Below are 22,721 nucleotides of genomic sequence, written 5' to 3' on the forward strand. Positions count from 1 at the left end.
AGACGCGTTCATTCATAATATTCATCGCCGAAGTTTTTACGCGGGTTCGCATTTTGTGACCGGCTAGATTGAAATATTCACTTTCACTAAAAGTAAAGTAGGAGGTACGCTCTGATCAAGTCTGGAAAATGTCAGATAATGATTAGGACATAATTGGCTATAATCGTAAATTGGCTTTAATTTAAGTTCACATGAACACCTTGTTTTCCTTGGTGCCAAGTAACTTTTGCATCGGCTTTTGGAGCAACACTGATGCAGCTATCCGGCGGCCGACGCGGGATCGTCATTGTTACGGACTATTGGTGAAACAAAAGTTCTGCAGCTTTTATTTAATAAGAAAAGATTTCATTTCATTTATATGAAAAAAAAAATCCAGGCTAGAATTTGTTTCACCTCACTCAAAGGAATTAAGCAGCATATGCTTTTTGTGTACACGAGCCCCCCCCCCCCCCCCCCCCAAGGCCAGAAACTTTTAAATTAGAAATTGAGATAAATTGACATTTTTTTATTTTGAGGGTAAAATTATTTTCTGGATATATTCCTAATTGGAATTAATGTTTGAACAATTTTGATGGCTACATTGAGTTGAGAATATAACAGTGAGAATATAAGATGTTCAACTTTCAGAACGTGTTTCTTCTTCTTTCTTCTTTTTTCTTTTTCATTAAATTCTCATTGCAAAAGTATTGTGCGAGTGTTTAACACGATCTTGAAACAAAGAACTGACTAGCACATACAACGATCCAGCTCAGCGTATAACTTTTCTACGCAGGCTACGTACATGTACATGTACTGTACTATTAAACGTAGAACCAATACCACGATAGTTGGTTGCGCAAACTGTGCGAAATTAGAAACCGCTGTGGAAGCAAAAAAAGGGGCGGAGTTAGGAAAACCATTGGTGAGGATTTTCTCGGTATTAGTTTTGCTTTACTTACTCCCTTCGAAATCACTCATTGTACTGTTGCATTGGCCCCCGTATGGTAAATATGTGCATACGTGAAATGCATTCACGCGTGACCTTTTACTAAAGATGGCGGAAGGAATCCTGAGTGCTGAAGAATTTGCAAGAAATATTTTAGAGTTTTTCCAAGTTTCTGATCTCCTAAAAGATGGCTGGGAGCTCCGATACGAAGAGGTTTGTGTGTTCTTCACGTGCTTGTGGTTTTTATCATTAATGAAGAATGATTTATGGTTATTTTTCAAGTATATATTGCACTGTTTACAAAATTTCGTAGCACTTGACGTGTGGATTGCTTTGCCATCATTGGAAGGCGCAATTGTGATTGCACTTCATCCATTTCGTGATGAAACTGGTTTGCGCCAATTTCCTCGTGTCCTCGTTTGCACTTAGTATATGGGTGAACAAATGAATATAGTTAGGCCTACTGTAGTATAGGCCTTTCCATTAATCGTCGCTTATGTAACTGTACTTTAAGTTACAGGTCAGACAAAGCGACACTAAGAATGAAACATGCCTTTTTTCAATCAATGCTGGCCATTAATGTTTCGGTACAATTGCAGAATACCCCGCCACTCGATCTATGCACCTCGTAGCTGGCTACGGAGTCACGGTTGATTGCCCTCAATAAACCTTCTCAGCGCTGCATGTACAGATGTATGTACCATGCGTCATGCTCCACTGCACTCCCACTCCGTATCCCCGTAGCCGGCAACAGGGTAGTTGGTTTGGACTTGGACTTTTTTTCAGCAACTCCAATTACTTTTGTGTTGCTTCGTTCTCAAGCATTATAACTTTATTATAAGGACTCCCACTTCGTATCCGCGTAGCTGGCAACAGGGTAGTTGGTTTGGAATTTTTTTCAGCAACTCCCATTACTTTTGTGTTGCTTCGTTCTCAAGGAGACCCCCACTCAGTATCCGCGTAGCTGGCGATTTACTTGAATTGTTTCTTTTCCAGTGATTCCAACCTCGTAGCCAGAGAATTTAGGGGTGTATTTCCGAGTGGCAGGGTATTCTGCAATTACTCCAATGTTTCCCCAAGTCCAAGCCAAGGTCTAGTCCGAGTATCACCCGTTATCCACGGAGCCCAGTCTCCTGTCTAACGTCAGATAATGTATATCTAAGCATGCGTGACGTCATTTCATTCCGAAATCAGGACTAGTAAGATTGTGATTGGTCAATTCGATGCCGCGTTTTAAGGCTACTCATCGTGGGCTTGATGTTTACGCACGCATGGAGCTCAAATTAATCGCGTATAGAACTTTAGAAGGCGCCTGCTGATTGGTCAGTTTTTCGAGGTCATACGCAGTCTAGTTGCATAATTAGTCGCCGAATCTGTTTACGTATCATAGACCATGGTCGGCTTCGCCAGGGCCAGGGTTTATTACACAGACTAGCCAAGGTCAAGGATGGTGAACATGGTGATGGTCAGGCATTGTCGTACATTATCGTACATTGTCATTATGTCAATGTTGCACTTTACAGATTATGGTCACCCCAATAACCCCCCCCCCCCCTCCCCTTTTCTTTGAGTTGTGCGCTAGGGAGATTGAATGTTATAAAGTGTATTTTTTATCACATTGCCTTATTTACGGAAAAGCAAAGTTCTTTTTTTTTTCTTTCAAAGTTCTAATTTTTCCTTCAGTGACCTGTCAGCCATCAGAAAGTGATAATATGTTCTAAAATGTCAAATTTAGCAGGGAAAATATTGAAGTATTTACTGAGAAAACACTTCATGACCCATGACCTCAAGCAGACTACAGGAATATGGACGCCATCATGATGGTGTGTGGCTGAAAGTAGACCTCTGAAGGTACTTAATACAACTTTTTTACGCTAATAAGCAGTTCAGTAACGATATGGGCGATAATCAAATAGTTCCAATCTTGATTTGATTTTTTGCTACCCTAGCAATGGACTAATACGGAGGAAGTCCAGTATTTAATGGGGTTAGGCCAAAAAAAAATTAAAATAGCTCTGCTTCCGATTACATGGCAGTCAAAAAATTTACATGTAGGTAGGGAAGGGGGTTTTTTTTGCCATTTTTTTTTGTGTCTGATCATATCTCCCGGAGGCGTCTGCGTGTAGTCAAGGGTAAAGTGATGATTTTGGGTGTTTTTTTCTCATTTTTCCAATAAAAAAAATTAGGATAGGGGCTGTCAGAATAGGGTAGGTAGGGAAACCGGAAGCAGAACTATTATAATTGTTTTGGCCTTATACATAGCCTTTATAGCAAAATTGTATGTGGAAGAGTGGCGTGATCTAGGGTGACGTCATTTTAAAGGTGTATTTTTAACGATCCTATATACTAGAGAACTGCAAGTCCAACAATTTTGCAAAATGTGTGACGTTATGACATCATCAAAAATGAATAAGGGTAAGTCTGATTGTCTTAAAACTCAAAAAGTGGGTAGGTACATGTAGATACTGTTACTACGAAAATCCAAAGTGACGTGATTATGACGTCATCATTTTTTTTATCAATTTTTTAACATTTACATTTTCTTCTTAATAGCAAAATTTAACACAAAATGCAATCAGATTGACTTCAAACTAGGCACATACAAAGACCCACCTACAAGTATAGGTTGGCCCTAGATAAGTGACATCAAGATGACATCATCAATTGGTCTTAGGACATCATCTTAAATGTGTATATTTTATACCTACAGAAATAGGCCTATAAATCCGATTGGGTTGGAACTTAGTATGTACATAGACAGGGATGTGTTACAGGCAAAAAACAATGGGTGATGTCAGGATAACTTCATCATGTGTCATGGATGTCATCTTAAAGGTGCATATATATTTTAAAGTCCTATATCTGCAGATCTAAAAGAACAGCTTCATAAGTCATGGAACTATGTTCGTGCATATAACTTTCCTGACCGCATATGGACAAAAAACAAAACAAAACCATTAAAAAAACATAATGCAGAAAAGCCCCATGATCGAACAGACATAAATCTACTCTTGTTCCAGTTTTGTTTTCTGTTTTAATTTTTTTCTTCTCTTTTTTTTCTTGGGGGGGGGGGGGGGCGATATTATCAGTTCTCTCTGCAAGTCAAGTAGATGTGCTCAAATCTTATGTTTTCCCCTTCCTCCCTGCATGGCTTCTAACCATGTGGAGCCTAGGAGGATGTTGTAAAGGTCACATAAATTATGCACTTTTCTCGCTCTTGAGCCAAGAACACCGCAGCCAGGCAGGGAGTTGGAACCTCTGCGAGAAGACTTAGAAGAAGCCAACTGAAATTAGACATGTCGTTAGTCACTGCATAATTACACAACACACTCTTGTATCATATGGTGAACAATTTGAGTCTTAATGCCAACTTTATTATTCGTAAGGCCAAAAAAAAAATAGTTTTGCTACCTACCCTATTTTGACAGCCCCTACCCTAATTTTTTGGGGGGAAAAATTAGGAAAAAAACCAGCAAATCATCAATTACTACCTTTTATCCTTGACTACACGCAGACACCTCCATATGATCGTACACAAAATAATTGCCCCCCCCCCCCAAAAAATTTCCTACCTACCTACCCTAATTTCAAATGCGATGTAATCGGAAGCAGATTTTTTTTTTTTTTTTTTTTTTTTGGCCTAATGATTCATCCACATCATAAAAAAGGATGCAAGGATTTTGCATCTGTTTGATCCATTTTTTCCCCCCGTTTGCTAAATACCGGTAGCATCATACATGAATACCATCCTTTGAAAATTAAAATTAATGTTTGCATAGTTTTAACATAAAATTGATAAGTTCCCATCCATAAAAACCCGTACGTGAAGTTTCATTTCCGTGAGATATATTTTCCTCATTCGGCATTCATGGTATCAGAGTAATCAGAATCCATTTTTATTTTCCAAATAAACGGGTCATTTCTAATAATTTAGACAGAATGCTCTTATTCCCCAATTATCCCATTAATATGTCAGTTAAAAATTGGTCTTCAAAAAGTAACCATACAGTTGTATTTCCCAGTATTTTAAATGTACACCAAAGGATGTTGCACTAGATCTGAAAATTGTTGCCCGACAATTTTATGGAATGTAGCAAACCACAAAGCCAAAAATGTCAACAGAATTTGTAAGGCATGAGAGTCCAAGGAAATAAGTTATAGCTGTATTTATTAAATTTTAATTGTTTAAATTTGGTTTATAATTTTGTTTCCAGTAAAAATATGTATGGTCAGAGCAGGGCCCAATTTCTTGGCTCTGCTAACCACAGAATTCTGCGCTTACGACCACAAATTTTGTGCTAACCGCGCTAGCAGTAAAAATTCTGTGCTAACTCGTGAGCACAGAATTCTTAGTTACGGGATATACCGGTACACATGCGCAGAAACAAAAATTCCTCGCTAATGCGTGAAATACGCTTACAGAACCAAAAAATTGAATGATGAAAGGAGAAAAAAGATCTCTTACAGTTTGTTTGGTTTGATATATCTTAAATCAACCTTGCCCTTGAAACGGTAATGCACACAAACATTACTACCGAACTCACTTCCAAAAAAAATCCATAATTACTTGTAGATGAATACATTCCCTTAACGCCACCCTGTCCCGTTTACCATCAATACACACACACTCGGTGCTTCCATCTGCCATATCTGGTTGATCTACCACATCTACCATCTATCAACCGTACCAGTGACTGGTTTTTTTCAACGCACAATAGAATCAGCGGGGATGTTGGACGTGCCATTATTAGCCGCAATCCCGTAACCAGCCGAATAATAATGCCCGCCCTGGAGCTATGGTGTGTAATGTAATTATGGGGAAACCGATGCTGGGGCTGTTATCGCGGGAGTAAGACGGAGTATCCTCCTCCCCTCTGGGCGCAAGGCAGCATCTTTACAACATTCTGTCTTAATAAGAAGGGATGGTGATGATGATGATGAAGATGATGATGAAGACGATGATCGTGGGGAAAATGATGGGGTCTGGGTAGTCTTTGAGACTATTAGAGATGAACTGAGTGGGAAAATCTTGGTCCACAAGTAAAAGATCAGGGCCAAATTTTATGGAGCTGCTTGGGAGAAAACATTCAAATAAAAATATTAATTGTAATGCTTAATAATAATAATACCGAAGTCTTATATAGGCCACGTATCTACCAACAGTTACCGGTAGGTACTCAAGGCGCTGGAAATTATGTCTATTATCAGAGACAGGTAAATGAAGTACATGAGAAATATGAGAACCATTATGTAGCACCTTTATAATGGTTTACAAGGTGCTGCGGCGCATATTGCAGCCACTGCCAGAAACACCGGGGCAAACCCCTTCTCTTAGCGATAAGTGTTACTGGGTTCTTTAACGTGCATTACACAACACAAGGGACCTACGGCTTTACGTCCCATTCGAAGGACGAAGCAATAATGGTACAGTGCCTTGCTCAAGAGCACAAGCACCATGTTCCCAAGGTCAGGATTCGAACCCATGTACCACGGCACATGAGTCGAACACTGTAACCATTGGACCACAGCACCCCACAGAGTGGTAAAAAAAAAACGCTTCCAATATACTTCCACTATCCAGGGACCTAAACCATTGATATGTATGGCTAGGAAAGTTTGTTAGAAGGAAAATGATACCAAGAACTCCCGATTCGGTTCAGTAGTTAAACTACAGTCAGGGGTTATTTGGTCTAGGATGACATTGGGCATGTGATGATACAGTACTGTATAGGACACCAGGAGATAGCCGGTGGGAAGAGCCAAAATGTGCCGTACATTTTTTGTTAAGTTTTTTGTTATAGTTGAGTCAGCAGCGGACTCAAAGCCATTTGGGGGAATTTGGTAGGCAAGACATGAGTACCAAGTCCATCCAAATCCATCTGTAGTAGTAGTGGTTTTGAGGTGGATTTCAGCGGATTTGGTCCTAAAGCATTATATGAAGCAGGGTCGGTGATTGATTTGGGCAGACTTGGTCCAGTACTTAGTGGAGGACACTAGGGAGTTGGAGTTAAGCTTTGGAATTAGCCCTGTCTGCATTTTTTTAACTTGAAAATGAAAAACATACTTAAAAATTAACAATGCCAACAATAACAGAACATGAATGAACACAACAATCTGTTTCAAAACCAACAGGTGTATCACAACTGAGTTAAACCATAAATAATTTATAATCCCTTTCCTGTTCCACAGAAGCACGCTCAGCAGAGCTGCCCGTATCTTGTTAAAAGGAACGTCCTGAGGGCATTACATATCGCGGACGTTGGCGACGCGGGACGCCTTGATGAGCATTCAAGGACGGAAGGGGCCGGAATGGATGCGACTCTGAGGAATATGGAGGAGGAAGAGGGGGAAGGAGGAGACGGTGATGAAGATGTGGTAAGAAATGGTAAGTTTGGAAGCAAGGATACATAATTTATCAGGGCTCAAATTTCAGGCTAATATCTGCTCGACTTCATTACTTGTAGTTTCAAGAAATTACCAGACCGACTTCATTACTTGTAGTTTCAAGAAATTACCAGACCGGAAAAATTTACGTAAAAAATTTACAACTCTCTTTTTTCTTTGCTGTTTAAATTTGAAAAACATAATGTCAAATACTGTATGTCCCAATGTTATTCTTCATCACTGCTAAAAATGGTGAATGGGAATGCAAATTGCAATAAATATGTCTATTTCTTCATAAGATGAATGTCAAATGGAGCATTTAGCATGGTAAATAATGAAAAGTGGTGTGTAAAACAACTAAACCACAAGTCTACTTCTGTCGTTCAAAGTACAGGATGAAATTGCCCTGTCTAAACCAGTGTGTGGTTTGAGCCCTGTTAATATGTACCTTCATTCAAATTTTACCATTTCTTTATTAAATTTGCCTCATTTTACTATAAACCAGTTATTTCTAGTTTATTTTCCCACTTCCTTTTCAAGAGCTTTCAAAATTAATATTGGAAACCTAATTTGAGAAAAGAAATTGCAAAGTATGTCAGGGTGTTTTCATTTTTGAGAGTTGGGTACGTTGGGTAAATTGTTTAGCTAAATTTTACATCTTCATTTCCTTTAGTTTTTTTTTTTTAAATTTCTTTTTTAAATTTATTCAATAACCTCAGTTCAGCAAGATTTCTTTGCAAATTTAGGATTAAACCTAAAGTCTTGAAGTAGAAATGGGCCAAATTTTGAATGACAAGATTGTGCCTTGGGCCTTAAATTTTAAATCTGAAACTAAATAATTAGGGAAGGGGGGGGGGAAACAACAAAAGCTTTTTAAAAGGCAAAGCATCAAAGCCTAATGAGCATGTTACCAGTCAGCAGGTTGGAATGGAATAGTCCTTTTATTTCTGCCCGTAATCCCCCAGGACGTAGCCATGCCAGATGGCCGGGCCGTGGTGGCAGCGTGCCGGTTTGACTACCATATTGTCTACAACCTCAGCTACAGCGTTCCCACCCTCTACTTCTCTGCTTGCCATCAAGGTTTGTGGTCTCTTGTGATGAGACTTTTTAACATCGTCCAATAATCATTTGAAATATGACATAAAATGCTTATTTCTTTGTCTTAATTGCTGATTACCCAGTAACTGTTAATATTGCAAGAACAATAATCAGAATCCATTAAGTCATCTTTCTTTTTCAGTCAAGGGGTGTTGGGGTGGACATTTGTTTTTTTACCATCTCTCCTATTCACCAAAAATTTAATATTTATGACAAAAATGAAAACGTGACCAAAATTTTAAGAAACTTAAAAACAAGTTCTTCAGATGCATATAATGATGTAGCGCCTTGAGCACCAGTACTGGTGGATATGTGCACTTTATAAATACACACATTATTATTTTATTAAGTTATTGCATTATTTTCCTCAGAATGGTCAGTAACATTAACCCTCCTATACAAACATACGTTCACAGCCAAGTTGTCCTTGCAGTCAAAATCAATCTAGTGATGGTTTTCAACAGTTAAGAGCTCCCAGCCTACATAAAGCGAGATTGACTGGCTGTGACTGTTTATGTAACTTGAAACAGCTGTGCTTTGACTGTAGATGATTGATAAGCCAACTGTGCCTACCACTTGCCTGTTTTTTGTCTGTTGACTGAATTTGACTTGTCACAGTGCTCGCTAGGATGATCTGACTGTTGGTGACTAGCCTGTGTAAAAGGCATGGCAGGGGAAGAGGATTGATTTTTTTTTATTGTTGTGTCCTTTTTGGGAAGGGTAAAGGGGAGTGTTGGGATGGGTTGTGCTGTTCAATCAATTCATTACAATGTGTTTCCATGATTTCTTTCTAAAAGGGAAAGTGGTTTTAGAAATGATAAGCATACACTACAGGGTGAGTCAAAAAAGTGAAACCCAAATGTCGGGACCATTGTTTTAGTGAAGTTCTGCATGTAGCACTTTCAAAATCTAGGATATGAAAGCCCAATTCATAAGCTTTCTTTTAGTACACAAATCATTCAAATCACTCAAGTACTTTTCATGTTACGGAATTTTGAACACAACCACTGTTTTAAAGTTTTGTCCACGGATCACCAAAAAAGTGTGCATTCTTTCAGCAAAACGAAAACAATTCACACACATCCCTATGTGATTTGTTTTCATTTTGCCGAAAAAAGCACTTACCTTTGGTGATCTGTGGACAGAACTTTAAAACAGTGGTTGTGTTTAAAATACCGTAACTTGAAAAGTACTTGAGTGATTTGAATGATTTGTGTATTAAAAGAAAGCTTATGAATTGGGCTTTCATATCCTAGATTTTGAAAGTGCTACATGCAGAACTTCACTAAAACAATGGTCCCGACATTTGGGGGTTTTTTTACTCACCCTGTCAGTGTTTCCCCTAGCTAATGAAATGAGCGAGGTGGTAAAAATTCAAATTGATGATTGAAACAAAATTGATGCAGTTTGCAAACTCAGAAGGATGCTGCCCTTACAAAAATGTGAGATGATTCCATTTACACATTCAAATTGTGAGTTCTTGATACATAGAGGTCAAGGAAAATGCTCATAAATCACACAAAATGAACATTTTTCGATTAGTAATTCCTTTATTGCCAATCTTCACAGCGAGGTGGTGATATTGGCAAAAATGAGCGAGGTGGTCACTGAAAGTAGCGAGGTGGGCCGCCCCACATTTGAATGGGCAGGGAAAACACTGCACCCTGTATAGCATTGTATTAAAAGATTCAGAGCATGTTATGAATTGCTTTTGAAAACATTGTCTTTAGAAGGATATTCTTCTGATGTTATTTGCCAGTCATGCACAATTAACTTAGCTCTCTCTTGTCTGGCCTAGTTTCCAATTTCCAAACAGTCCTTGGAGAACGTCCTGTAAATAGAGCACTTATTTACTGAAATGTTGACAGTCAACATTGCTAATTGGTTTTGCGGCTGACACCTGTCAGATAAGTTAGCTCTGTCTGTAAACATTCAATCAATTACGATCACTCACTCGGGTTTTTAATTGGAGGGCAAATATGGGTGCAGATCGTTAGATTCAGTGGCAGACCCTTGATGAGATTTTTATCTCAAATCAATTCATTTCAGTAATATGTCAGATTTTTTTTTTTTTTGAAATTTGAAAATGTATATATGGCAGTCATTAAAACAGATTGGTGATCGTGAAATAGAATGTGATAGAACATATACCTGAATAACCTGATCAGTATCTGTTGCATATATTGGCAAACAAACACAAATTCATGTTAAGCATTTAGGATGAATGGGAAGGGGAGTACTGTAAGCAAAAATCACCCTGGAGTTGTGGCTAGCTATATATTTGGGTATTAGGAGTCAATACACTTTTGACAATTTTGGGAACAGTGACCAGGAATGCATTCGTTTTCATTTTGTCCAGAAAAAAATGAGAGACATTCAATCTCAAATTCCAGACGATAATGCCAATAAAGTACTTGTAGCTGGGGTATACATTTCTTTTCCCCAATGTCATTAAGACAATTTCCTATAAAATTTGTCCGACAGATTTCTTTCTTTTTTTCATTTATGATTTCACTGACGAACAGGCAATATAAAAAAAAGGCATTTTGTCACATTGACTCAGCTGTGAATGTGTCGGAGTCAAGTTTCCCGATAAGCAAACATCAAAAAGGCGAAAAAGATTGATGCCATCACCATTACAAATCGATAGAATATACATGTGTGTGTGAAAAATTAGTTGATTATGAAACATCAGGCCCTGTGCCTTTTGCTGCAGACCGAGAGAGGTGGAAACGGGTCAATGTATGCGTTGCAACCTGTTGACTTGGCCCTCTAGGAGATGCTGCAAGTGTCCATCAATAGAACTCACTCCCTCTGAAAGCACTGCGTGTACTCAGCCAAGCAAAGCATTTCCCAACTGCACATGATCTTTTGGCATGTTTTCTGTTAGACTCCTGTGAAGAAGATAATATTCGATTATGAAATCTGTGTTTTTATACACATGTAATAAAAGAGGATTACATGAATTAAAGAGGATTACTATGCTCGTGTTGATTAACTTGAACGTCAGACAAATTAAATTAAAGTGACTATCATCGGAAAGAAATGTACAGTGTATATCATATTGAATCAACATAATTTCATAACTAAGAAAAAGGAAGAGGTGAACATTGTTACACGGAAAGCAAGTGTAGTAATCTTTTTCATTGCACAAAACTCTCGTGCGCACGATGATTACCATTTCAGAAACCAACCCCACCCCCACCCCACATAAAAATACCTGGATATTGTACAGTACCATCAGTGAAATTGTCCCAGCCTTTTCAGTGAAAAGAAGCTACAGTGACAGCAGAGGAATCCTTTGTCAATTCCCAGCATCTCTGGGGAATTTATCTCAAATGACTCAAAAAAAGAAGAAGAGTCTTTTCTTTGAACGCTGTCAGAGCAACGGCATTACAGACAGCCAGCATCTGTCTGCTGATGTCGAGAAATGTAATGATTTGTGTTAGCGGCAGTGGCAGAACTGGAATTAGCATTTTCTAGAAGGATATCGAGAGCAGGCGTGGGATTTCTCGGTTCCTCCCATCACATTCTAGAAACTGCTATCACACAAATGCAGGTGTGCATGCTGTTATAACTTTACAAGAAAGATAGACACAGAATCCCATCCGTCATTTGAAGAGTTTTTTTCCAAAACGCGATAAATTCATTTGAAGAAAAGTAAAAAATTCTGCGCAGTTATGAAACTTTAAATAATAAAAACAACATGACAGCTGTTTCTATAATACAGTCGTTCAAACTGGCCTTGGCCAGCTAGGAGAGGGTAGGACTTTTAAGAGGTAAAAAATAGCCTTTATCGTGTTTTTGAATAAACACTTCATTTTTTTTACACCCCCCCCCCCCTCCTGTACCATTATCCCCACCCTACCTCAACCCCCACCCTACTTCTCCACCTTTTGGGTGTAATCCAAGCTAATCCGATCCGAACACGTGGCAGATCTGAAATTCTTTAATTTTGCCCACCAATGCTGTTACTCTTTATACAATTGAAAAAAAAAAAAAAATTTGTGAAATAATATTTTGAAAATGTTTGTTGTTAATTGATTTTCAATTACATTTCATGTACTTTTCTAGTAATTGTATCGTAAAAAATGAAAATTATCAATTCAGCCAGGGTATCAGTGGTTATTGAATTCAAACAAAATTATTTGCTTGATGACAAGTTTAATGAATCTAATTTTTTTTGGGGGGGGGGGGGAGTAAACATGTATTTGGTAACATTTCCATCAGTAATTAAAAGTCAGCGTAATATTTCATACAATTTTCAAAAATACGTGATAGCAGTCGGTCCGTTTCTGGATTGTACTAGAAATCTACACAGTCCCTGGGGTTTTAAAAATTTAAAGTACTCATTGTTTGCATAATTTATACTAACTACACACGGCCACTGCGTTTTGAGCACTGTGTACATTTTTCCACACATTATGAGCACGGCGGCAGAAGAAGAACCCAGCCGGCCAAATATGCAAATCAGCTGCTATATTTAGACCTGGCGCTGCCGTTGAACAGCCCAGGGTCCAAAGCCCCAGCTTGGAGTCCTGCTTAGCATAAGGGCATAAGGGCGACGAGATGTCTGTCTGGAAAACAATAGCAACTGGAAAATACATGTATGATTTCAGCCTGGTCATCAAATTCAAAGGAACAGAAATTACAGAGCCCTTAAAAAAAAGGGATTTTATTCAGATGTGTTGATGTAATGAACTTAGCATTGTCCTTTTTTTTAATTTCACAACGGGATTTGAAATGTGTCTGTTTCTGGTGTGTAATCTGACAAAATGCCCGCCCATTAGGGGAAGTAACTACAAGCCCATTCATGTAGAGTCTGTATATATTGAAACGAGAGAGAAATCTGTAAAATTTTGTTTGCCAGCCAGTCAGAAACTCACAAGTCAATCTGGACAATGGTCTCTAAGTGCTAAAGATCCAAGGTCATCTCGGAGTTTCTGAAAAAAATACCTGCCGTAGGTCATTGACAAGAAATCTAATTGTGAGGCTTTCTAATCATAATCTAATAATAATCCATTCATCCTTCAGCTTTTAAACTGTATTTTAGATTTTAAATCTTATTCATAAATACCTAAGACAGTTTACACATTTTGATTTGTCGAGAGCCGAAAATGGTTGATAAAACCCTGACTGGGTTTAACACTTTCTCCGGCACCGCTGCATTATAAGTTACATCGTGCAGCGCGTGCCAATCTCCATGTAAGGAAATTTGTATTATTGCTCACGCGAGGCACATACCATAAACATAGCTAGGGGGTGTTTCACAAAACATTAAGTAAAATTGTTGAACAAAATTGTTGGAAATTTTTATAATTTTTTACTTGTTTTGACTTTTTGACCGAAAAAAGTATTGATGAATGGGTTCGGCTCTGGCCATTATCAGTGTCCAGGTCCCTAGCCTGTTTTAAAAGTACTTGTTTAACACCAGCCAAGCACATATTTATTTCCTTAATCAATTTTATATTCTTTCTGTGGATTTCATTGTACGTGTGTTTTTCATTGTAAGCCGTCTTTGCTTTGCCCCTAATTTTTTCTTCTCTTGCGTAACAGTTTTCAATTTGTCTGTACTCTCTCAATTTATATTTCCCTTGTTTTAAACACAGATGGTAAGATTTTGAGCCTTGATGAAGTTTGGCAGTCAGTTCCGTCCCATTACCAGAGAAGGCTACAGAGTGAACGCTGGACATTTATCACCCAGCAGGTAAAAGAACACATTCATATTTTCACATCCCATGTCATACTAATCTCATTTTTTGTTTCAAGTTGCCAATCGTACGGACACCTTGGGCTTCAATTCCTGTATACATTTTATTTTCACACTTAAGGGGAAAAGCTAAGGAATATGTTGTAAATATTTGTACAGATATGTAACTTTAAGTACATTTTGGCCATTGAATAAGTCCAGCTTTACAGTATTTGTTTCTTTCTGAACTGGAATTTGTTCAATAATCACATCAGCTTGATAACACACTTTTATTGTCCCAAACTTGCTTAAAGAGTTACCCATTCCATTGCAACAAAAAGGCAGATTTTATGAAACTATGTTGGCGTTCTCTGGCATTAATTTCTAAGTGTAGTAAATTACACAATAAACCACTCGGGCGTGTCCGTGGCTGTGTGGTTCACCCACACAGACACGAGGGCAGTCTGATACATAGCACACTTGAGTGACAACATTATTCTGTCCTGTGTACAAGACTCTGTCCTATGTACAAGACTCGACACGCCGCCAGCTAGGTAAGCGACGCTTGCGGCCAATACAACATTGGCGACGAGGATAGTTTTAATTTGTTTGTTTTTTTGCTATGTATCAGACTGCTCTCGTGTCTGTGTGAGTGAACCGCACAGCCACGGACATGCCTGAGTGGTTTATTGCATAATGCACTACGTAAGCTTTGTTTTTTCTTCATATTTTATTAGGAGCATCCAATCCTTGGCCGTCCATTTTACTGTCTTCATCCTTGCCACACAGCCGACTTAATGACCGCTGTCTTAAAAGCTACCTCCCAGACATCTACATCACACAGGTTAGTAACACCTGCTAATTGATTGATCAAAAAGAATCCATTAATCTTGTTAATAAACTAGATAAAAGGAGACAGTAATCATAGAACATTTACGTGGAATGTTATTGAGAATGGTATTTCCAGTGGTCCTGATAAGCTTTTTTAACCATTCAAACCAATATTTCTAGAATGTTTTATGTTCCATTACAAGTCGTCATATGTTGGTTCACAATTTCATAAGATAGAAAAGCACTTCAAACTTTTGGCCTGTTATGATTGTTTTAATTCACTTTTTTTTCTCCATATGCAGTAATTATTTAGTGACGTGGTTGAGCTCTGTTGGACCTGTGGTTGGACTCGCACTACCTTTAGAGTATGCCAAGTTGTGTGAGAAGAGGTGACACTTAGCATTTGCCCATTATCTGCATTGTGAATTTATTTGGTGGTCCATGCATACTTATTGCTACAAAGATGAGTTGGGTTGTGTTTACATCGTTAACCCTCCTACTGATAGAACTGTCACAAACAGTCAAAAAAATCTATCCGTTTCCTCTCCTATACTAAGCATATACATTTTTGTGTATACAGGAAGGTCACCAACTACTGCCAAAACCCCTATTGGTTAACCCTCCTGCCAGGCGTAGTCTAGAGCCAATATTTGGGGGGGGGGGGGGGAGGGGCTAGCAGGGTGGATCAAAAAAAGATTTCAGGGAGGTGTGCTGAAATGTAGAGGGGCTTGTGCCATATCTTCAATGGGGAGCGCTGATAAAATCCTGCAATCAGGCACACTATATTAACTAAAAGTGTACAAATGCACCCTTCTCACGACTATTTATTTAGGGGGAGACCGTTCGCATGTACGTTAATTTTGCTAGTGCAAATTTTTTATGGAATTTTTTTTGGGGGGGGGGGGGCTAAAGCCCCCCAGCCGCCGCCCCCCCCTCCCCCCCCCCCAAATATATATTTGTAGACAATTTGACAATGCATGTTTTAATCATATAATTGCTAAAATCAAGCAATTGGTAGACAACAATATGCTGAATTCAACGTCACTTTTTTAGTGTTAATGTAATTTCTTTTTTTTTGCTAAATAAAGTTACTTGAAATATAAATTTATGTAACACAAAAATAATACATTTTACTACAGCTTCATATTGTTTATTTGCATGTCAAAGCAATTTAGTTGATAAATCAATTGAAGAAAATGTGAATAAATTAATTACAAACAACTGCATCCCCTTAGTTTGATTATTTTGCTGTTATTTTTGGTTCACTTTTAGATATAAGCTTTTAGATATAAGGGGCCACATGGTATCATTCCAGAAAAAATTCCTTTGATCTCCATTTCTGATTCTTTAAAGACGTAGCAATTTGATTGGGATGGGTATGTGGACTTACAGGGTCCTGGATTGGAATTTGCTTTAAAAAAATCGTGTGATATGACGCTTCATTAGATATAATTACTAGAAAGTTGGTGTACATGTGGTGGTGGTGGTGGTGCTATCTACATGTATATTGAAGTTACCGCTTGTGTCTAGAGAACAAAACTTGCACTGCTTGCTATTAATGGCACGTATTGACGGCAGTAACTCGCATCATATATTGTCTGGATTGGTCAAGACCCTGCGCATGTCCAAACCATGATAGCCGTATTCAGCTGTTAAATTTCAATCTGACAAAAATACTTAGGGGGAAAAGCCTTTGGATTTTAAGCACGAGGCCCGAAATATCTGGGGGGTTTATACACTTTGGTTGACGAGCTGAACTGTAACCTGGAAACAACAGAGACAAAGGACCAGGAGAACATTAGATCAGCATTAAGACTGAGGAAAGCGATTTTCTCCACTTTTGGGGATTTAAACAAACAAATTCACAGAGAATATGCTTTACTTTTTTATTACAAAATAGGAGAAAGGAGGAAAGAGGTAGATTCCGTTAAGGTAAGAAAAATCGTCTTCAAAAAGACTGATTTTCAATTAAATGAAATTAACTTCAACATCCTGCCGTAGGTTAGTCACCGTTTTGCTGCAATTGATTACTTTCGGCTGACTATGTGACATTCTTGCACGCGTCCCGACAGGTGCACATACGCACTCTGATTGGTGGAATGTTTCACAATATCCAACACGTTTCAGGTCGGAACATGGCAAATCATCGTTATCGCGCTATTATCCTCAATCAATAGGATGTTATAATTACAATACCCAAATATTGGGCATTTTCATTCTTATACCTACAACACTGTTAATTGCGAAAACCAAGACACTTTTTTTGTATCTACTGTAAGACATCACAGGTATTATGTTCAGAATACGTATGCAAAATGGACAGAAATGTGTCACAAGATATGTACGTTTACACAAAAAGTGTTAAAGACAAAGATAACTATTTGTCTTTGCTGCTAACACAACAATCCTAAATGGGTCATGAATATAAGTGAGATAACATTTGGGTAAATTCTTGCACGATAATTAATGTTCTCTAAATTTATAGCGAAAATTCTGTCCATGTTCTTACGTAATGATCTACAATGACCCTTGTACATGTAATTTCTGAAGAACACATACAGCCATCTTAACGTATGATCATTAAGGCCTCACAAATGAACAGGGAAAACTGAACAAATTATCTTGCTTTGTTTGACGTTCAATTTGCCACACTCAAAACCCAACTTGCATTCAGTTGTACCTCATTAGTGTGGAAAGACCCATTTATGAGTAGGTTTCAAGTGGTTTGCGCCGTAGCGAAGACATATGATTATTAGAGTTACCAGCATGCATATTGTTGATGTACCCTAACGTGGCGCGGCCCCTCATGTGGCGCACTTTGATTTTTCGCCTGTAGCGCCTAGCTAGAGCAAAAATTTTAACTGAAATTTCACAGAAAGTGACATTTTATCAAGTTCTAAACACTCCCGTTCATAAATCGCGAGTTTATCTACCCGTTACAAAGTTAGAAGAACAATTTATTTTGGCGTGATTTTTCGATTTTATTTTGAAGTGCAGGCGTGAACCCTTTGAAAATGTCCCGAAAAAATGAGAAATAATTTTCTGACAAACTTCTGGCTGGGTATGTAATTAGAGATAATAATGATTTATCAGAATTTATCAACTTTACAGAAATTATTAAATGTTAATTTGTAATTTTCCGAGATTTATTCAAGTGCGCCACGTTAGGGAACACTCCACCAATTTGTGCCCAATTTCTGGACGCCACCGTTTTTTAATTTCGGATTAAATTTCATGACACCGGAATTTTCCACAGAGGTTAAAAAGCCAGCATTAATAAGGTAAAAGTACCAGTATTTCACTGAATGAATTTGAGGTTTATCAACAAAGAGGTTTGGCAACACTACACGAGGAAAGTCGGGTAAGCTTCGAAGTGCGCCACGTTAGGGAACACCACCATACTCGGCGCTGCCTTAAGGTCGTCCATTGCCAGACTGATTAGACTCACAACTTTCATAAATTCTCAATGTAAAGCATTCTTAAAGAATAGGCCTATTCTATCGAACAGTCAAGAGTATTTTTGGCCGATACTTACACTAAGTTGAACACATTACCTCACGACTTCCTTCCTCGACAGAATTAATGAAAAGCAAACCATTTGGAATAACACTGGCAGACGACTAGGTACCAGGCGAAAAAAGCCGAATCATCGTGTAACGTTCCGCACTTGAAAATCACCCCTCCGTTATTTTTATTGATGGAAAAACGTAGATCTGACCTTGCATATAGCTTTTCCATGTGATTGGGATTATTTAAAGCGTGCATTACTCAAAGAGAAACACGTTATCAAACATCTGCCAAAACTAAACAGTCCTACTTTTCTTCAGCTCCTGAACTTTCATCTGCCTGACAGAAAGTTTGACGGAGTTAGTAACGTGTTCTGGTTGGTCGAAAGTCAGTGGAAATGTCTGTGATTGGATGATCACCACCTGTATGGACGCACAGGTGTTGCCACTCCGCCGTTAAGTGTTTATGGCGCCCTCAAGCGTTAAGTTTCGTGTTAGTAAGCAAGATGGCTGCGCCCGTGTTCAGGTAAAAAATGATTCAAGTCAAGTGTATTGAAAACAAGTATTACAATTTTTACAAATACTATTAGTATTAACACATTTGATCTTCAGTGCTATATTATTTAATCATTGTAAGGAATACAGGCAACTCGTTTCTGACCCCGTTGTGAGATTTAAAAAAGGAGTTTATGTACCTGACTTTTTTTAGCTAAATCTAAATTGAAATGCACTTGACTTCAGATTCAGAAACTAAGAAAGTAAAGTTTTGCAAACACAACAGTTTTGGCTATCGTCGTTTGTAATTATGGCAGTCGACAGTCATCGTCAAAATGTTTGGTTCTTAGAACCAAAAAATTATTGTGTCATTCCGAAATGTTCTCGAACTTTATTTAGGCCTACCTTTAAAAAACCTCCAAACCTTTTCAACCTAAAGCAGTCTTCTGAAAAATTGTATCAATAATTTTGAACAGTTTCTTGGGGTAGAAATTGCAATTTCATACGCGGTTTACGGTTGGTGCCATGGGAGTCAGTGCGATATCGCGTGCATCAGTGATCGTCATCTTTATATTCGAGTTGCGTTTTGTCATGTCATCGTTATCGTCATTTTAATTACCCCCAAATTCTCCTTTAAAAATTCAAAACCCTGCCCTCTATTTACATGTGTATGACATGGTCATACCATGAAGCTTTAACATGCTAAAGACATACCTTTTGTTCTTAATGTTACCAACTAGTTTGGCGAGTCGAATAAATTAAAACTGGATTTTGTTCTTTGTAGGGAAGGGGGACCTAAGCATGATTAGCACACGATCGCCATTATAAAATGTGATATAGATTCCCAACAGTGTTTTTGCAGTGCTGTAAGTAGTTGAAAATTGTGGTACGGCTGACGTAACGATAGCCACTACGTTTTGCAAAAGAATGCGATGTTGGGCCTCACTGTTAATCCTCAATGAAATCCAGTGATCTTAGATTCATTAATCTAATACACAATGTTTTTTTAAAACTCCAGAGGAGATCACAACAATAATATTGTTTCAATTTTTTTTTCTTTTTTTTTTCCTTGCCAGACTAACCAGGTTCCTCGTCAGTCAGGCCAAATCCTCCATATGCCGAGCCTGTCAGAATGCAGTATGGAACGCAGGGACAGCAGTGCGGTGGAATTCTAACAGGGCCGTCATTGCCAAGACGAACCGCAAGGTTTACACCCGACAGTACCCGGTGCTGGTGGTCAACCCAGATGGGTCAACGTTTCGCATCAAGTACAAGGAACCCCAAAAAATTATCAAGGTGAAATAGCATGTCACATTTACATTAAAGAAGGGCTCATGTTTATTGCATATCTGCAACATGTCTTCTATGTACCCCTCTCAAATTTTCGTGACGGGCATCGGCTGTGGTGTATTTCGAAGAAATTTTGAGCAACATGCCCGCATGTTTGGAACATTTTGCACAGTACACTGCGCGCACAAGTACCTGATGGCATTGAATACAGCAGTTGTAATCTGTGAAGGCAAGGTGGCTGTCTATGAGAGGGTTCTATTATATAGGGCCAAAACAAAAATAGTTCTACTTCCCATTACATGGCATTTGAAAATAGGGTAGGTAGGTAGGGAAATAATTTTTGTGTGTGTACGATCATATGGAGGCGTCTGCGTGTAAGTCATGGGTAAAAGGTAGAAATTGATGGTTTTTGGTGTTTTTTTTCTCAGTTTTCACATAAAAAAAATTAGGGTAGGGGCTGTCAGAGTAGGGTAGGTAGGGAAACCAGAAGCAGACTATTATTTTTTTTTGGCGTAAGAACAAAGACACGAAGATACTCCAAGAATGTATTGGATCCTTTTAACCCCAACTCCCTAGCATGATTTACTAGCAACCATACCCATCCTGGCAAATTCCAACACCATATGGGAAACTGCACACACATATTTCTGACTTTGATTCTGGAGGTGTGCCAACCCAATGTAAAAGACTGTCAGTTTAGGGGTACTGTACCCATCCTGACAGATTCCAACAAAACATGCCGTTGGGGTTTGATGGGTTGAGTTCTGTTTGGGTTAATGAGTGCATTTTGCTTTCAGCTGATGATTTCATTAATACTCGGAGTACTAGTGACTAGTAGCTGTGTCAATCGAGCATGTAAAAAGATATGTAGTACTTGCACTGTAGGAACAAATCTCATCATCTGTGGTTGAATGAATGCATTTTGAGGTTGGCATGATGGAGAGGACATCTTGGTAGAGGTTTGCAGATACTGTACACCTTGTGAAGTAACAGACTCTAAAACTAGTAAAAGAGAACTGTTTTTCTGATATTTTCAGAAAAAACGTAGGTTGAAATGTTAAGATATCTTTGCAGACATTCCTTCCTCATGGTTCAAATAAGCTAAATGTATAGTTTTTGCAGGCTGCACTGAAAAAAATAAAAATAAAGTTGTGAATTTTCTCGAGTGCAAACCAAGAATAGACATTATGGAAAGAAGATGCAACCTGACGCCACTTTTTTCTTCATATATTATCTCAATAAAGGTCAGTCATTGCAAAAAATGATGTACAGACATGAATCGGGGACTGAGAAACATTTCCAATTTTGTTAGGACATTTTCTTGACTCTCCATAGACTTTGTACGCAACCGCTGAAGTGGCGTCTGGATACTACATTCTTTCCGACATTATATGCATATTTTTGTCTTCTCCTCAGCTACCTCTCGATATCAACAGCTTGACGTTTGATGAGCGCAAGAAACGTCTCAGTCGCTATCAAGTCAGGAAAAAGAGAGTCATCAAGGATGATCTAGGCGACGATGCTGACGTCACCAGCAAGTACCGGCATTTGTGGAAGAAAACATAGTCCCTTTAGTGAACTAGATGAAAAGGAATAATTTATTTCAAAAAGTTGGGGAATTTTTACATACTTCTCTGAAGAGGATACAGCTCTTCATGCTCCTGTTGTCAAGCGACTCAAATGTTTGAGACAATGTTGTCAAACTTTGAAAACTGGATCAAAACAGTTCAAGATGCCATCTGAATTTGGAGTCGAGTTCTTCTGGTATTCCTGTTGATTTTTATCTGTCCAAAGTGTCAATTTTTTGTACCATGTATTACAGACACAATTTTAGCAAATGCAATTTTGAGTATTGTGACAGTTTAATGTTCAGCATTGAATGGGGCCAACACAAATATATCTCTGCAGCGGGAATAAACGCAAATTTTTCTTGTATCTTTGATTAACAAAATTATCCATTTATTTGTCTGACATCTGCCAGATTACAAATCCACATGCTAAAATGTATTTTATTAATTAATATTTTGTTGTTGCTTTACTAAAATGTTACAAAACTGTTAAGAAAGATTGCAAAACCTGAAGCATTGGAAAGTAAACGGATTTCGTGCTAACAATTGTAAATAGGTGGTCATTTAATGTCAATTCTTTCTACACGCATTTTATATTATTTAAAACTGTAGCTATTACATTTTAATGCAGTGTAAGTATTGAAAACAAACTGGTGCAAAATGCAAGTCCAGAACATGACAAATGGGTATCTAACTGAAAGTTAAACAAGGTCGGGGCATATTGCGGTACTTGGCTGTAGCCGTATCTTCCTGAGACTTGGCAGAACATCATAGCACCATCTACACGGTATGCCGAAAAATGTCCAGACATTTAGAGGGAGTTTAACAAGGCAAATGCCAAAGTTTATCAGCTATTCTGGTATAGTATGCACTTGTGTAGAGTGATCAAACTATGATATGAAAGCTTACAAATAATAAAATTCCTTCAACTAAAT

The 22,721-nt window shown here is 38.3% G+C and overlaps 2 protein-coding genes across 2 annotated transcripts; both read left to right on the forward strand.

Moving 5' to 3' along the window:
* The first annotated feature begins 951 nt into the window (after positions 1 to 951).
* Positions 952 to 15,443, forward strand: LOC119738260 (ubiquitin-like-conjugating enzyme ATG10). The gene is made up of 6 exons (XM_038213089.1): positions 952 to 1,138; positions 7,115 to 7,300; positions 8,275 to 8,389; positions 14,017 to 14,114; positions 14,834 to 14,940; positions 15,230 to 15,443. Exons 1-6 carry the CDS (start codon positions 1,034 to 1,036, stop codon positions 15,318 to 15,320), a joined length of 702 nt encoding a protein of 233 aa, XP_038069017.1. The 5' UTR covers positions 952 to 1,033; the 3' UTR covers positions 15,321 to 15,443.
* Positions 15,444 to 18,875: 3,432 nt separating this feature from the next.
* On the forward strand, positions 18,876 to 22,720 carry LOC119738420 (39S ribosomal protein L55, mitochondrial-like). Its single transcript, XM_038213318.1, has 3 exons — positions 18,876 to 18,959; positions 20,005 to 20,224; positions 21,635 to 22,720. Exons 1-3 carry the CDS (start codon positions 18,940 to 18,942, stop codon positions 21,782 to 21,784), a joined length of 390 nt encoding a protein of 129 aa, XP_038069246.1. The 5' UTR covers positions 18,876 to 18,939; the 3' UTR covers positions 21,785 to 22,720.
* The last annotated feature ends 1 nt before the right edge of the window (position 22,721 follows it).

This window comes from Patiria miniata, unplaced genomic scaffold, assembly GCF_015706575.1.
Source record: "Patiria miniata isolate m_02_andy unplaced genomic scaffold, ASM1570657v1 HiC_scaffold_3, whole genome shotgun sequence".
NCBI classification, from domain to species: domain Eukaryota; kingdom Metazoa; phylum Echinodermata; class Asteroidea; order Valvatida; family Asterinidae; genus Patiria; species Patiria miniata.

Excerpts from the sequence above, each read along its gene's own strand:
- LOC119738420 (XM_038213318.1), top strand. The coding sequence starts at position 18,940 with ATGGCTGCGCCCGTGTTCAG. Across the intron at positions 18,960-20,004 it reads ATGGCTGCGCCCGTGTTCAG|ACTAACCAGGTTCCTCGTCA; the intron begins GTAAAAAATGAT and ends TTTCCTTGCCAG. Across the intron at positions 20,225-21,634 it reads AACCCCAAAAAATTATCAAG|CTACCTCTCGATATCAACAG; the intron begins GTGAAATAGCAT and ends TCTTCTCCTCAG.
- LOC119738260 (XM_038213089.1), top strand. The coding sequence starts at position 1,034 with ATGGCGGAAGGAATCCTGAGTGCTGAAGAATTTGCAAGAAATATTTTA. Across the intron at positions 1,139-7,114 it reads GGGAGCTCCGATACGAAGAG|AAGCACGCTCAGCAGAGCTG; the intron begins GTTTGTGTGTTC and ends CCTGTTCCACAG. Across the intron at positions 8,390-14,016 it reads CTTCTCTGCTTGCCATCAAG|ATGGTAAGATTTTGAGCCTT; the intron begins GTTTGTGGTCTC and ends TTTTAAACACAG.